We start from the raw sequence: 15,067 nt of genomic DNA, 5'->3' as shown, positions 1-15,067 counted from the left end.
TCATTCAATATAAACCAATTTTTCAACCTATTGAAATTTGGGTTACACGTTTATAACTAGTATCAATTCTAATAATAAAACATCTATAATTCTGCTATAATTCGTTGGGGCATCACCATGTCTTTGTAGACTATGGCTCTAGTTAAGGTCATTCTTAGAGCGCGAGTCTATTTCAATTACAATGTGAGAATCCTTTTCTTTATTTTGTTTTTAGAAATGTATTTTAAGCAATTTCTCAAATTCTTTGTTTTCAGAATGGAAGGAAGACCTCAAGATTACACCTCAACATGGGAGTACTTTACAGCAGCCGCGGCAGCCACCCAACAACAACAGCAGCAGCAACAGCAGCAGCAACAGCGGATAGCCATGGCCCAGTCAATCCCTTGCGGCCTGGAATCCACCAGCATGGACAAGACGGCAGAGTATCTTCGAAAGAGGTACATGGAGTATGGCTCCCAGGCAGCTGCCTACCTCTCTGCCCTGCCAGAGTATGCCCGGCCCATGTACCACTGTGCCTGCGCTGACCACCGAGACGAGGACATCCGAATGTGGGGCGTGGAGGATGTTTGCAAGTTCCTGAACTCTCTGGATGGCTGTGGAGTATATGCAGATGTAAGTAACATTGTCCATTCAAGCTTTTTGTTATACACGTCTAATTTCATAATTAGGGTCATGGTAGCTGAGTAATTAAGCGCTTGGCTTCCGAACCTGGGGTCCTGGGTTCAAATCTCAGTGAAGACTGGTTTTTGGGATTTTTAGGGAGCCCCTGAGTCCACCCAACTCTAATGGGTACCTGGCTTTAGTTGGGGAAAGTAAAGGCGGTTGGTCGTTGTGCTGGCCACATGACACCCTGCTCGTTAACCGTTGGCCAAAGAAACAGATGACCTTAACATCATCTGCCCCATAGACCGCAAGGTCTGAAAGGGAAACTTTACTTTTTTACTTTTAATTTCATAATTATGATTAAACTCTTGGAGACCTAATGATATTTAGGTCTGTAAAGTTTTTAGAAATATGTATTGTTAGAAGTAAATGTATACAAAAGGATTATGTGGTCACCACAATGACCATCTAGTTCTAAGCTCTGTGAGTTTCAGGACCATCTCAAACCTCACTATATTAATACAAAAGTTTATATTTACAAGCTAGTTCCCCCTCCCCATTCCTTTGTCTTTTTTAAGAACACTGTATTGAAGAGTTCTAAACAAATTTAAGATGATAATAATAAAATTGAAGGATTCCTGATTTTAGTTGATAACAGACACGCACACATATTTATGTTTAATTTTATCCACGTTTTCCTTGTTTTTCCTCCTCAGCATTTCCGTGAGCAGAGAGTCGATGGGAGAATACTAGCCTTGCTGACCACAGACCATCTGGTCAAGAATCTCGGCATGAAACTTGGCCCGGCTGTTCTTCTTGCTGAAGCCATAGCCAAGAAGTTGCAGGACATCAGCAAAATGTCCAACTGTGAAGCTTGCAGGAGTATCGCCATGAGTCAAACTCTCCATCCAATGGCCATGCCTTTGTAGACGCTGACCTAGTCCTCTTAGTGATTTGTGTATAATCAATCCTCAGGCTGTGCCCTTAATCATAAACTAGGTCTTGATACCTGAATGAAATATAGTGCAAACCAGGTCACAATATGGATACTAAAAATTTCTAATAAGCATCAGTACCGGAGCTAAAATCCAACCAGCATTCATTGGATAGTAGTGGATTATGTGACAAGAAACCTAATAGTTGATTGGCTATAGCCAAGCAATTCAACAAGATGCTGGCTAATGAAGTAAAAGACTGATCATTCAGTATTGACATTTTATTCATTAACCTGAATACCAAATAAATGTTGACAAAAAAACTATTTTGTGATATTTCGGATTAAAATATTGATACTGTATCTGATAGCGGATTATTTCGTATATCTGTGGATTATACAACTGCAGCTTGTGTCATTGCTTTATGTGGTTGCTTTCCTGAATGGGTTATAAGTGGACATCATATTACAATAGATGACCTATTTCTTGTGTTGAGTACTTTTAAATAATCATTTAGACTAAGCCTTAGTTAATCTTCCATTCACAATGTTTTATTTATTATATCTATGTTTTTTGTTTACCAAGAAATGTTTTACCGTTTGAAAGCTTCAATCCTAAAATGTTGCCTGGGGATATTCTGTTGTTTTTTTTTTGTACCACACTTTGAGAACCTCTGATATTATAGTGAATTAGGGTCAGTGTGACATGTGAACTGCTGGTTATACATTTTAGAGCTATCCAGCATGTTTTAAGACATTGATGTGTTCATGCTGGGGAGGACAGGGGTTGGGGGGAGGGGAACCCACAGGGATGAGCAAGATGCTTATTGTAGAACATATATGGGAGGAGGGAACAAAAAGGGTTTGAGACTTCTTTCAAGAATGCCCAGCTTGGGCCCAGACAATAAACAAACTGTAAAATTAGCATGTGACATGCATATATTTGCATAAATTATCATTAGTTAACATCACAAACGTTACATTGGGCAGTAAAAGATTGAGTACAAAATGCATAGTACAGTCCAGTAACACACCACAGCTTGTAACGTTTTCTCATATCATTTAACTTTCATAGAACTGTGTCTATTTCATGTTATTTACCCACATTTTTATGTCACTGGCGACACTATAGGTCATTGGTCGTACTTTAGGTCAATGAACCACACTTTAGGTCATTGGCGACACTATAGCTCATTGGCCACACTATCATTGGTTGCACTTAGGTCATTGGCCACACTTTAGGTCAATGGCCAAACTTTAAGTCAGGGGTGTAGCTAGGAACTTTCCATTGTTTGGGGGCCCGGGGGGCTTGACCTCTTAGGGGGCCCCTGCATTTTGTGTAATATTTAATTTTTAATGTAAAAAACACTAATTTGGGGAACCCCCTCAAGTGGAGGCCTGGGGAATTTTCAAATTCTCCCCTCCCCCCCCCCCCCACCCTAGCTACGCCACTGATTGGAGTCTATTGTGTTGAAAAGAAAATGTAACCCTAATGCTCAAATGTGTGACCATATTGGCTACTCCAAGTTCTGTTAGTCTGAACATTTTATGTTCTGGTTTGCTCACTTGTTCACGCTTGATTCATGTTTAATGTTAAACCAGAAAGTGGATTTCTAGTTTTCATTCTAGTATTCATTACTCGCGCTATCTTATTTCTGTATGTTCCAATGTTAAATCATCATATGCTTGAGTGTGTCAAAGCATAATGGCCAGTGTTACAGAAATGTCACTGTTTCGTTGTTATGTCAGTCTCTCTATTGGCACAACTTTTGTGGCACTCTCTATTGGCACAACTTTTGTGGCTCTACAATAACAATTAAGAAAGCTTATTCACTGACCAAATATGCTCCAATTTAACTCTTGAAATACCATGGAATCACTTTGTCCGTGGGTTTCATTGAAGTTCTTTTAGATTGATTAGATTGTTTATTTCATAAGTGTTTCTTACAGACTTATTTACAGTTACTAAGCCATATTAGTATGATAGTAAGTATAAGCTGAAAGTAGACGTATGCCTATGTTCAGATTGAAGAGACTTAAAGTTGTTGTTTTTTTTGTGTTCACAATTGTATACAATTATGTTCCGTCTCTTGCTCTTAAGATCCTTTGTGTGCCTGTTATGTTCTATTGGTTTGAATCCTGAGACTTGTTATATTCATAATTAAGCTGTATATAAGTTCTGTATATAAATTATATTTATACACTGCCCGTGCATTGGGTCAGATTGTAAATAACAGTATATCCTTAAGAAGGCAAAGGTCATATTGCCTACCCATTCACACACAAACACTAACCTCTCTCCCCAACACACACACACACACACACAATTTCTCACTCATTTTAAAAGTCGTGTTGCCATAATAGTATAACTAGTAAGAATTTTGTTTGAAACGATTGTAAATATTGAATTCTATAAGAGAACTATTTGAGTTGCTGTCTCCGGAGTATCTGATACTTATTTATTATAATTCTATCAATTGTGGACGTTATATTTTTGTTGTTATTCTTTGATATTGGAAGCACTTTTATGTACATATGGAGTGTAGACAATATTAGCACAATAGAAACAGTATTTTCATTATGTAAATGTACCGGTATTTCAGATTTTAAAACGACCTAAGGCGAGCCTCATTCATTGAAGGTTTACATATATTTTTAGCTTTATGACTACCTTTGGCGAGCCCCATTCACTGCAAGTCGTCTGCTGATATTAGTGAGTGCATCACTACTGACCTAGTTAAATGTTATAGCAGGCTAATTTTATTTTGCTCGTAAAACAAGTGCTTAATTTATGGAATGGAGGTACATTATATAAAAATCAATGTTAGGATTTTTTTTCCCGCAGCATAGGACAAATGAGGACAGAAAAAATGTATAGCCAAATATTTTGAAGCAAAAATATTTTGTCTCATTTTAAGCCCATGCATTACAAATGAGATCCTGTTGTATGACAATTATCACTGAGTGTCAGGAAATACCCTTTGATGTGTTTCTTTTGTACTATATTACCAAGTGTGGAGTCTCGAAGTGGGGTCAGAGTGGGGTCATTATGAGGTCCACCAATATATTTTTTTTTATATTCAACTTGTATAATCCTTAGAAAATGAAGTGGCTGTGAAAGAGAAGAGTTGTTTGCCCCTTGTTGGTCTTGTTGGCCGTATTATCAGCTTCTTCCAGATTTGTTTTTCTTTCGTTTCATTTGTTTTATCTATTGTGTGTCGTTTTGTTTTTTTAAATTACCATAATATATATGTTTTCACAATGTCAGCTAACAAATGGTTTTATTTTGAAGCAAAGAAATAAATCAATTCTAATTATATATTCTGAACTCGTTGTGTTTTTTTATTAACGAAATAGTATTTGAAGTTCTTTGTAATGGGCTTTAGGAAGTCCTATAAAAAAGTCATGCATAATGTTATAATAGAGGTTTGTAATCAATACGTTTACATATTCTCACAATTTAAATATGAAGACCTAGACCAATTGTCTAATAAAAATCTAATTGTATGCATATATCCTTGATTAGTTAAAGAAGTGACAGAACTCTACTATACAAAATAAAACAAATACTTCAAGAAGAAATCATGAACAGAGTGAAAACATACTAAAAACACAATAAAACTTTAATTCAATAATATATTCACACACACAAACACATAAACAAAAAACAACTTATCATGAAGCTTGAAACTTATTGACTGACTGCTTATTGTCTTCCCTTGTATTACAAATTAGTTTCTCCAATAGACAGGTACGAGACAGAATCCTCTCCCGAAATCATGTTTATTTTAAACTCGGCTTTTTTTTAGTTCTCGTTGAAGCTTCCTGTTGTTTCTTGATTTGTAAACATGATGTTAAAAAATTAAAACGACCTTGACACTTACGTGACACAAGTTTGAGGTCAATCGTTCCAGTTAATAACAGCAATCAGAAATACTCTATGGACCAAAGTCATTTACCTAAGCTGGAAGTGGAGTCTACCTATTAAGATAAATATGTTAGAATCGGGCATGTCTTGAAAAATAAATTTAGTACATTCAAGCTATTGAAATTTCTAGGCATATAGACCAGCCATTGAATTCTTCTACAGTCAAATAGACCAGCAATCGAATTCTTTAGTCATATAGATCAGCTATTGAATTCTTCTTAAGTCATATAGACCAGCAATCGAATTTTTCTTGAGTCATATAGACCAGCAATCGACTTATTCATCAGTCATATAGATAAGCTATTGAATTCTTCTACAGTTATATAGATCAGCCACTGAATTCTTCCACAGTCATATAAATGGCTGCTAACAGCTAGTGTGTTTAATGACCCAGCTTTGTCGACCCTACTCCCCTCCCCCCTTCCCGCCAACCCAGGGACAAATGTACACACACAAGGGATATCAAGAAGACAATACTAAAGATCCACTATCAACCCAACACTATCAACCCAACACTATCAACCCAACACTATCAACCCAACACTATCAACCCAACACTATCAACCCACTATAAACCTGCACTACGACTAGTTCACTTGTGAACAAAATGGCCATCTCGTTTATACGTTGATATATATTTTTATGTGGGGCGCGGTGGCTGAGTGATTAAGCGCTTGGCTTTCGAACCTGGGGGTCATGGGTTTGAATATCGGTGAAGACTGGGATTTTGAATTTCGGTAATTTTAGGGCGCCCCATAACTCTACCCAACTCTAATGGGTACCTGACTTTAGTTTGGGAAAGTGGAGGCGGTTGTGCTGGCCACATGACACCCTGCTCGTTAACCGTTGGCCAAGGGTCAGAGACCTTAACAGCATCTGCCTTATAGATTGCAGGGTCTGAAAGAAAAACTTTACTTTATTTTATTAATATTTTTATGACTAGATACTTTATACCGGTATATAACTGACTTCTTCTACTTCTAGGTTTTTATCATCATGTGATATTGTTCAGACGAGCAGTCCTCTATATGCGATGAACTGCTCATTTGTTTCCAGACCAGGCAACTCTTCCTGCTTTAGGGTTGTTTTGGAGCCAGTAGTGTTTGATGGAGAATGCAGTACTGAAAGACCTTGTCGGCATTCTCTGGTGACACTCCACAAGAGCACATTTCACTGGTCCCAACGTTCAGCTTTTAAAACCTATACAGTCTCATTCTGTTGTCTCCAGTTCTAAGGAGAAATATTATACGTAGGTCGTGTCGGAATAGTTAATATAAGGCATAGTTTTTTTTTCTTGAAATTTGGATGAGAGATTGATATGATTTATTGACAATTTACTAGATATTACACCACTTTGAAGAAGAACATTAAGACCTATCTGTTTAAAACTTTTTTAGATTAGTTTGTCATTTTAGCTGCCGTGTTTGTGTTTGTAATGTTATTACAGCGCATTGAGCCTACATTTTGTTTGTTAACAGCGCATTATAAATTAAATTATTATTATTATTATTATACTGGAATTTAATGAATGCTTGCGAGGAGCCTCCTCTGTTTCTTTTTTTACAATAACAAATATTACTAGTAATTAAATCATTATACTAACATTAGTTATACAACATGCATTGGAAGCAACTTAAACGCAATAGGTGTCTGTGGGTTAACTAAAGTATGTCAGTCGTTCGTTAAACCTACATTAAATATGTTAACCCCTTACACTGCCTTACAGTTCTACATCTTAAAAACCCTTTGACAAAAACCATGACTGATAGAGATATGCTTAATGTAAATGAAGGGGCCCCAGCCAGGCGCGGAGACCAAGTGGAGCAATCGGCCTAAGGCCGGCCCTACCATTGTGGGATCTCATTCTTATAAAGACTGTTATATTCTTTTACTATGCACACAATAAATAGCTTATTTATATTTAAAGCACTAGATTTCTATATGAAAATATCTAGATTTTCATCTCAGATACAGTGATTTTTTTTTCTTTGTCCATTTCTACTAAATCTAGGCAAAGAAAAAAAAATGGGGCGCAAACTTGAGCCATTTTTAAGACCCTCTCCCAATCTTCCCTTACCAGCAGACGGCATCTGTTGTAATCGTCTGCCGTTGAAGTTATCTTCTCTTTAGCATCACTAGGTGGGCGTGAGCGGGGGGAAAAAAAAAACAAGGGGAGAGAAGAGAAAAAAAACAAAACTTGCTAGCGCCGAGTGTACCAAGGGGACGGAACTCTCGCGGAATTAATTCACAAGAGGAGCAGAGAGAATTGCAATGAGTAGCGCGACCTTTGAACCACTCGGCTTGACGCCACTCTTGATACGTTGCAAGAGGACGCGCTGATGTCATGAGGTTGCACAATAGCCGCCATTCAGCAAAAAACAAAAAAACGGGGGGGGGGGGGGGGGGAGGGGGGAGGAGGAGCGGAAAGAACGGAAAAAAAACTTTTGCATGATGGCTCCCCTCTCCCCCCCTGTCTAACAATCAACGCTTTAAATGTGACAAAAGCTAAGAGGTGTGTATTGTTTCACAGGGAACAAAAGTCTAGTGCTAGAAGGCTGTACATTGTTAACAAACGAAACAATCTAAATAGATTTAAGTTAGCACAACGCTAATATGGATATAAGAAATACCGACGATAAGCAGCAAATAATGTCTTAATGAGGTGGAGAATTGGAGAACAAAGATGCTGTAAGCGTAGACATAATTTACAGACAGAGCCGGACTTTACCATTAGGAGCCTTGCATGTAGCGAAGTCTTACAGTAGGCCTATAACAAAACAAAAAAATTGTTTCCTACATAGATCACGCTCAATAACAAGAATTACCAAATCCATCTTCGAGAATTGTTGACCTCAAGTAATTCTTCATTAGTTTGAGGCGCGAGAAGCTTCTTTCACCAGATTACACAATTACGAGTATTGCATGATGCCGTTTTTTTTTATCTCGCGTAGAATTGGCGTTTTCCAATATTGAATGACACCCCAAAATGACAATTTTGTCTATATTTCAGGAGATATTTATGAGTTTTCAAAAGATTTTAATAATTTTCGGAGATTTCCAGGACTTTTCCGCATATTTTGCAATTTCAGTAGATTTAATTTAATAATTTACACCTAGAATTAGCGCGGGTCTTTTGAAGGTGGTGGGCCCACTGCGGTCGCATAGGTTTTAGTGGCCTAAGCCTGGCCCTACTTTCAGGTCATTATTTTTTTTTCTTCCAAAATTATTGACACGTGACGTGCTTTTTTTTTTAAACCCCCACATTCCACAGAGATCGTCTGCTGGAGTTCTTACACAATTCACTTGCTCCCCGTTTGTTTTATCTGCCTAGATTGCTTGGTTCCCTCAAATATCTAGCAGTTGAAACACAATTGCTTGTTTCTTTTCAATGGTGCGTTTCCTTATTCCATTTGTTTCCAGGAGTTAGAGAAAACGACTTCTTTCCAGGAGTTAGAGAAAACGACTTCTTTCCAGGAGTTAGAGAAAACGACTTCTTTCCAGGAGTTAGAGAAAACGACTTCTTTCCAGGAGTTAGAGAACACTACTTCTTTCCAGGAGTTAGAGAACACTACTTCTTTCCAGGAGTTAGAGAAAACGACTTCTTTCCAGGAGTTAGAGAAAACGACTTCTTTCCAGGAGATAGAGAAAACGACTTCTTTCAAGGAGTTCGAGAAAACGACTTCTTTCTAGGAGTTAGAGAACACTACTTCTTTCCAGGAGTTAGAGAACACTACTTCTTTCCAGGAGTTAGAGAACACTACTTCTTTCCAGGAGTTAGAGAACACTACTTCTTTCCAGGAGTTAGAGAACACTACTTCTTTCTAGGAGTTAGAGAACACTACTTCTTTCTAGGAGTTAGAGAACACTATTTCTTTCCAGGAGTTAGAGAACACTACTTCTTTCTAGGAGTTAGAGAACACTACTTCTTTCCAGGAGTTAGAGAACACTACTTCTTTCCAGGAGTTAGAGAACACTACTTCTTTCTAGGAGTTAGAGAACACTACTTCTTTCTAGGAGTTAGAGAACACTACTTCTTTCCAGGAGTTAGAGAACACTACTTCTTTCTAGGAGTTAGAGAACACTACTTCTTTCCAGGAGTTAGAGAACACTACTTCTTTCCAGGAGTTAGAGAACACTACTTCTTTCCAGGAGTTAGAGAACACTACTTCTTTCCAGGAGTTAGAGAACACTACTTCTTTCTAGGAGTTAGAGAACACTACTTCTTTCTAGGAGTTAGAGAACACTACTTCTTTCTAGGAGTTAGAGAACACTACTTCTTTCCAGGAGTTAGAGAACACTACTTCTTTCTAGGAGTTAGAGAACACTACTTCTTTCCAGGAGTTAGAGAACACTACTTCTTTCCAGGAGTTAGAGAACACTACTTCTTTCCAGGAGTTAGAGAACACTACTTCTTTCTAGGAGTTAGAGAACACTACTTCTTTCCAGGAGTTAGAGAACACTACTTCTTTCCAGGAGTTAGAGAACACTACTTCTTTCTAGGAGTTAGAGAACACTACTTCTTTCCAGGAGTTAGAGAACACTACTTCTTTCTAGGAGTTAGAGAACACTACTTCTTTCTAGGAGTTAGAGAACACTACTTCTTTCCAGGAGTTAGAGAACACTATTTCTTTCCAGGAGTTAGAGAACACTACTTCTTTCTAGGAGTTAGAGAACACTACTTCTTTCCAGGAGTAAGAGAACACTACTTCTTTCCAGGAGTAAGAGAACACTACTTCTTTCTAGGAGTTAGAGAACACTACTTCTTTCCAGGAGTTAGAGAACACTACTTCTTTCTAGGAGTTAGAGAACACTACTTCTTTCTAGGAGTTAGAGAACACTACTTCTTTCTAGGAGTTAGAGAACACTACTTCTTTCCAGGAGTTAGAGAACACTACTTCTTTCCAGGAGTTAGAGAACACTACTTCTTTCTAGGAGTTAGAGAACACTACTTCTTTCTAGGAGTTAGAGAACACTACTTCTTTCCAGGAGTTAGAGAACACTACTTCTTTCCAGGAGTTAGAGAACACTACTTCTTTCCAGGAGTTAGAGAACACTACTTCTTTCTAGGAGTTAGAGAACACTACTTCTTTCCAGGAGTTAGAGAACACTACTTCTTTCTAGGAGTTAGAGAACACTACTTCTTTCCAGGAGTTAGAGAACACTACTTCTTTCCAGGAGTTAGAGAACATTACTTCTTTCTAGGAGTTAGAGAACACTACTTCTTTCCAGGAGTTAGAGAACACTACTTCTTTCTAGGAGTTAGAGAACACTACTTCTTTCTAGGAGTTAGAGAACACTACTTCTTTCCAGGAGTTAGAGAACACTACTTCTTTCCAGGAGATAGAGAACACTACTTCTTTCCAGGAGTTAGAGAACACTACTTCTTTCCAGGAGTTAGAGAACACTACTTCTTTCCAGGAGTTAGAGAACACTACTTCTTTCCAGGAGTTAGAGAACACTACTTCTTTCCAGGAGTTAGAGAACACTACTTCTTTCCAGGAGTTAGAGAACACTACTTCTTTCCAGGAGTTAGAGAATACTACTTCTTTCATATCAGTATAAGTTGTTGGTTAGGAGTAGTTTCAAAACTAAAAAAAACCCTCCACCCTAGCTAACCCCCTCCCCACAAACCCTGTTTAGAAACTCGTGTTAGCCCCTCGACCATTTCATCAATCACTGAGGGGCGAATGATCGCATCTGAGCTAAGAGCAATGGTAAGAACTTCACACTGGCCTTGAATGAAAGAGCAGAAGGCGAGAATGGTTTGAATAATCAAATATTAATAGAAAAGAAAAGAAATAGAATATAATTACAATAAAAATGGAATAGAAATATTATAAAAAAGAAATAGAAATAAAAAAGAAATAGAAATAGAAATAGAATAGAAATAGAATAGAAATAGAATAGAAATAGAATAGAAAAAAAATGGAAAGAAAAAACCGAAATAGAATACATTGACTTCATGCCTTTCACGTCTGTGTTCAGTGAGTCATTATTTTTTTGAATGGACGCCCTTAGATACACCCGAAATAAGTTAGCACTGTGTTGATGGTCATAGTTCATACAATAGAACCAGGACATGCACCACACCTCCCCTTCACGCAACCACTTCACCACGTCACATGAATTATTTCGCACACGCCAACTCCCCCGCCCCGCACCCCACGCCACGCTCCATATTAGCTCCCAGACAAGTGGTTGGTGACTCACACATTCACAAAACTAAGACAACTTGGATTTAAAAAAACAACAACAACTCAGTATTATTACAACTGCTTTATACAAAATGTGATGTATTAAGACATATTACCAAATATGACACATAAATAAAGATGTTTTTTGATCTCATACCGAATATCTTCCTCACTCTCAGGGAAACTCCAAAAAGCTATACGCAGTTGAATAGGCTCTGGGTAGTGTCCTACAACCTAATAAAGGTATATAACATACTGAAGACAAGGTCTATTGTGACTACTCCCGGGCCCCATGTTTTGGTTTTTTAAACTATTTTGGAAACAATCATTTAAATGATTATTTAGCGACCCCCGAAATAGGGAAATACACTTTTAGTGTTATGTCCTATGTTAGTCCATCTTCCCGTGTGTCAGTCCGTCTGTCTTGTTTAGATCTCAAACACTAAAAGGGCTATTTAAAAAAACGATCTCGTGATATTTTATTGCATGCTTTGTCTAGACAATTGTCTAGATGCTACTGTTAATTTCTGCAGATAATCATTTCAATAAAATATGCTAATTTTCTTCAAAGACATTTAAAATAAATAGTTCTAAAAGCTTTATTTTTCTTTCTGAACTGCTCTCTTTCTCTTCTTTTCTCTCTCTTTTTCTTTCTTTATTTCTCTATTTTTTCTCTCTCTTTCTCTCTGTTTCTGCCCCTTTTTCTCAGTTTTTCTCAGTTATCTTATGAACTAATGTTCTGTACCATCCAGTCAACCAATAGCTTGCCTCCTATTACTTATTACGTCATATTGTATTTATTCAAAAAATAAATAAATTACGTAACAAAAAAAATCGTAATCTTCTCTTAAAAACACGAGACCGGAAGCTGGAAGTCAAGTCACGTGCGTTGGAAACAAAAGAGCGTGGACAACTGAATGCGTGAATGAAGAGAGTACTTAATGAGAGGGAGGTGGGGGAGGGATGGAGCGAGGGCAAACATCTTCGAATACATCCGCCCTCAAGTCCTTTGTCTTCTGTTTATTCATAGACATTAGTTGTTTCAGATCTTTAAACCGTGACTAATTAAGACTCTTGTATAAGTCAGTGCAACTTCAGCTAATGATTCACCAAAAGTGAGTGTCTATTTTTTTTTTAACCAATCAAAGTCGTCTGCTCAGAGGACTCTGGGGGGGGGGGTGATTTTAAATTTAACTTTAAATTGCCTGATGATATAGCATTGCGTTCTGGTCTTTGCTTCTAATACATGTTGAAAGCGCTCTGGTCCCTGCTTCTGTAACATGTTCAATGCGTGACCGACAACTTAACTTGAATGAAATCTAGAAATTAAATTTATAGACCTCTTCGGGATTCGAACCCAAGCCCACCTCCTCAGTAGCGATGTCACGCAGTTTTTAGAACTTTTGCACTATTAAAACATTTGGCCAAGCTTTTTTTTTTTTACCAAAATAGGATTTTTTTTTTTAACGGGCTATATTAGATAGTGTATAGACAGTATAGTAACTATTGCTATGACCCCTTAAAGACGAAGTATACGCTCTCTCCTTCTCTCTCTCTCTCTCTCTCTCTCTCTCTGGCCCACTCTCTTTCTCCCCTCTCTCCCTCTCTTCCTCTCCCCCCTCATCTCCACCTCTCTCTCTCTCTTTCTCTCTCTTCTTTCTCTCTCTCTCTCTCTCTTTCTGAGTGAAGTTTTAAATAATAACACATTCTTTAATGTAGCAAACCACTCAAACTTCATGAAAAAATGTACAATAGGACATTTTTAGATAATAGTGTATTTGATAATTAGGAACATCAATCTCTACATTTTACCTTTTTTCTGACTCAAATGCGTGAACAATTGCTCACTGTGAGCGTTTTGGAGACTCCAATGTTCCTCAGCAACCATTGTCTATTTCTGGTACCTAAGAGTCTAACATAATTATTACTTTAAATAATAAATTAATAAAAATAATGAAAGCCTGTATAAATCTGAGCACGAAAATATATAATTAATTAACTCTTTCTCTCCGTCATTATTTTCCACGTTCTGGTGGAGTTATTCATTTTGCTCATTTGTGTTTCACTGCCTTGTTATGATTAAACTTAAATAACTTTTTTTTTTATGCAATAAGGAAATGTTTTATATTGTATATAATTATAGAATCGTGCATGCTCTTTTTATATGACAAAGTTTATAAAACCAAAAATTAGTTTAATTTAAGGGGTTCAAACCAACGATGGTATCGTCAGTTAGGAGTTTAAGAGTTAAAATATTTTTGATAATGTGTATACAGCGTATAAATGTACATAAACCACTCATATTACCTTTTTTTTTTAAAAAAGAAAATGGTTTAAACGTCTGAGCTGCATACATTTTTATTTTATTGTATTTTTGCTGCAAGGTAAAAGCACATTTCCCCCTGCATCTCTCTCTCTCTCTCTCTCTCTCTCTCTCTCTCTCTCTATCCATCCATCCATCCATCCATCCATCCATCCATCCATCCATCCATCCATCTATCTATCTATCTATCTATCTATCTATCTATCTATCTATCTATCTATCTATCTATCTATCTATCTATCTATCTATCTATCTATCTATCTATCCATCCATCCATCCATCTATCCATCTATCCATCTATCTATTGTTAGACACCTTATTTATATAGTTTAGTTATTTAGCGACGCACCATAGAAGACGCCTATTGAACGGGACTAGTGACGTTTGGGATATGTTGGGTTAGAGACCGGAAAATCAGTTAGCAATAGAATACTCCAGGGTAACGACGTGTTTAGTGACATAGACTTCTACTGTGGCCTTTTATCAGAATAAATCCATGTGAACTTGTTCATCAGTGTTGACTACATCTCTTCACTCGTTAAAAAACAGATGTTGTTTAATTCTATATGTATTGTTGTTCAACTACACGGAATACACCCGAACATCTACACCCAAACGATTGCAGAGTAATTGGTTGACTTTAAGACAGCCTGAACTAGCAACATCACACTATCTATCTATCTATCTATCTATCTATCTATCTATCTATCTATCTATCTATCTATCTATCTATCTATCTATCTATCCATCCATCCATCCATCCATCCATCCATCCATCCATCCATCCATCTATCTATCTATCTATCTATCTATCTATCTATCTATCTATCTATCTATCTATCTATCTATCTATCTATCTATCTATCTATCATTCTATCTATCTATCTGTTTTTTTGGCTCACGGTTAACGAGACTTTCAAGTGTCCAGCACATCGATCAACCGCATTTACTTTTTCCTTTCTAGAGCGGAGTGGACTAAGAGAAGCTCTAAAGAGACCGAAATAAAAAAAATCTAAGGCTTCACCAGGATTCGAACCTGGGACCCCTCGGTTCGGAAGCCAAGCGCTTCACCACTCAGTCGCTGC

General features: G+C 37.3%; 1 protein-coding gene across 1 annotated transcript in view; it reads left to right on the top strand.

Annotated features, from left to right (window-relative positions):
• The window catches only part of LOC106061519 (mucin-2-like), a 35,890-nt gene extending 31,034 nt beyond the window's left edge, over nucleotides 1-4,856 (top strand). The window contains exons 5-6 of the mRNA XM_056018929.1: nucleotides 255-612; nucleotides 1,320-4,856. Of these exons, the coding sequence (XP_055874904.1) occupies nucleotides 255-612; nucleotides 1,320-1,532 (571 nt within the window). The 3' untranslated portion in view covers nucleotides 1,533-4,856. The remainder of the gene's footprint in view (nucleotides 1-254; nucleotides 613-1,319) is intronic.
• The last annotated feature ends 10,211 nt before the right edge of the window (nucleotides 4,857-15,067 follow it).

The sequence above is a fragment of the Biomphalaria glabrata genome, chromosome 2 (assembly GCF_947242115.1).
Source record: "Biomphalaria glabrata chromosome 2, xgBioGlab47.1, whole genome shotgun sequence".
Classification (NCBI taxonomy): domain Eukaryota; kingdom Metazoa; phylum Mollusca; class Gastropoda; family Planorbidae; genus Biomphalaria; species Biomphalaria glabrata.
The sequence above is the reverse complement of the archived record's forward strand: the minus strand, read 5'-3'. Positions and strand labels throughout refer to the sequence as shown.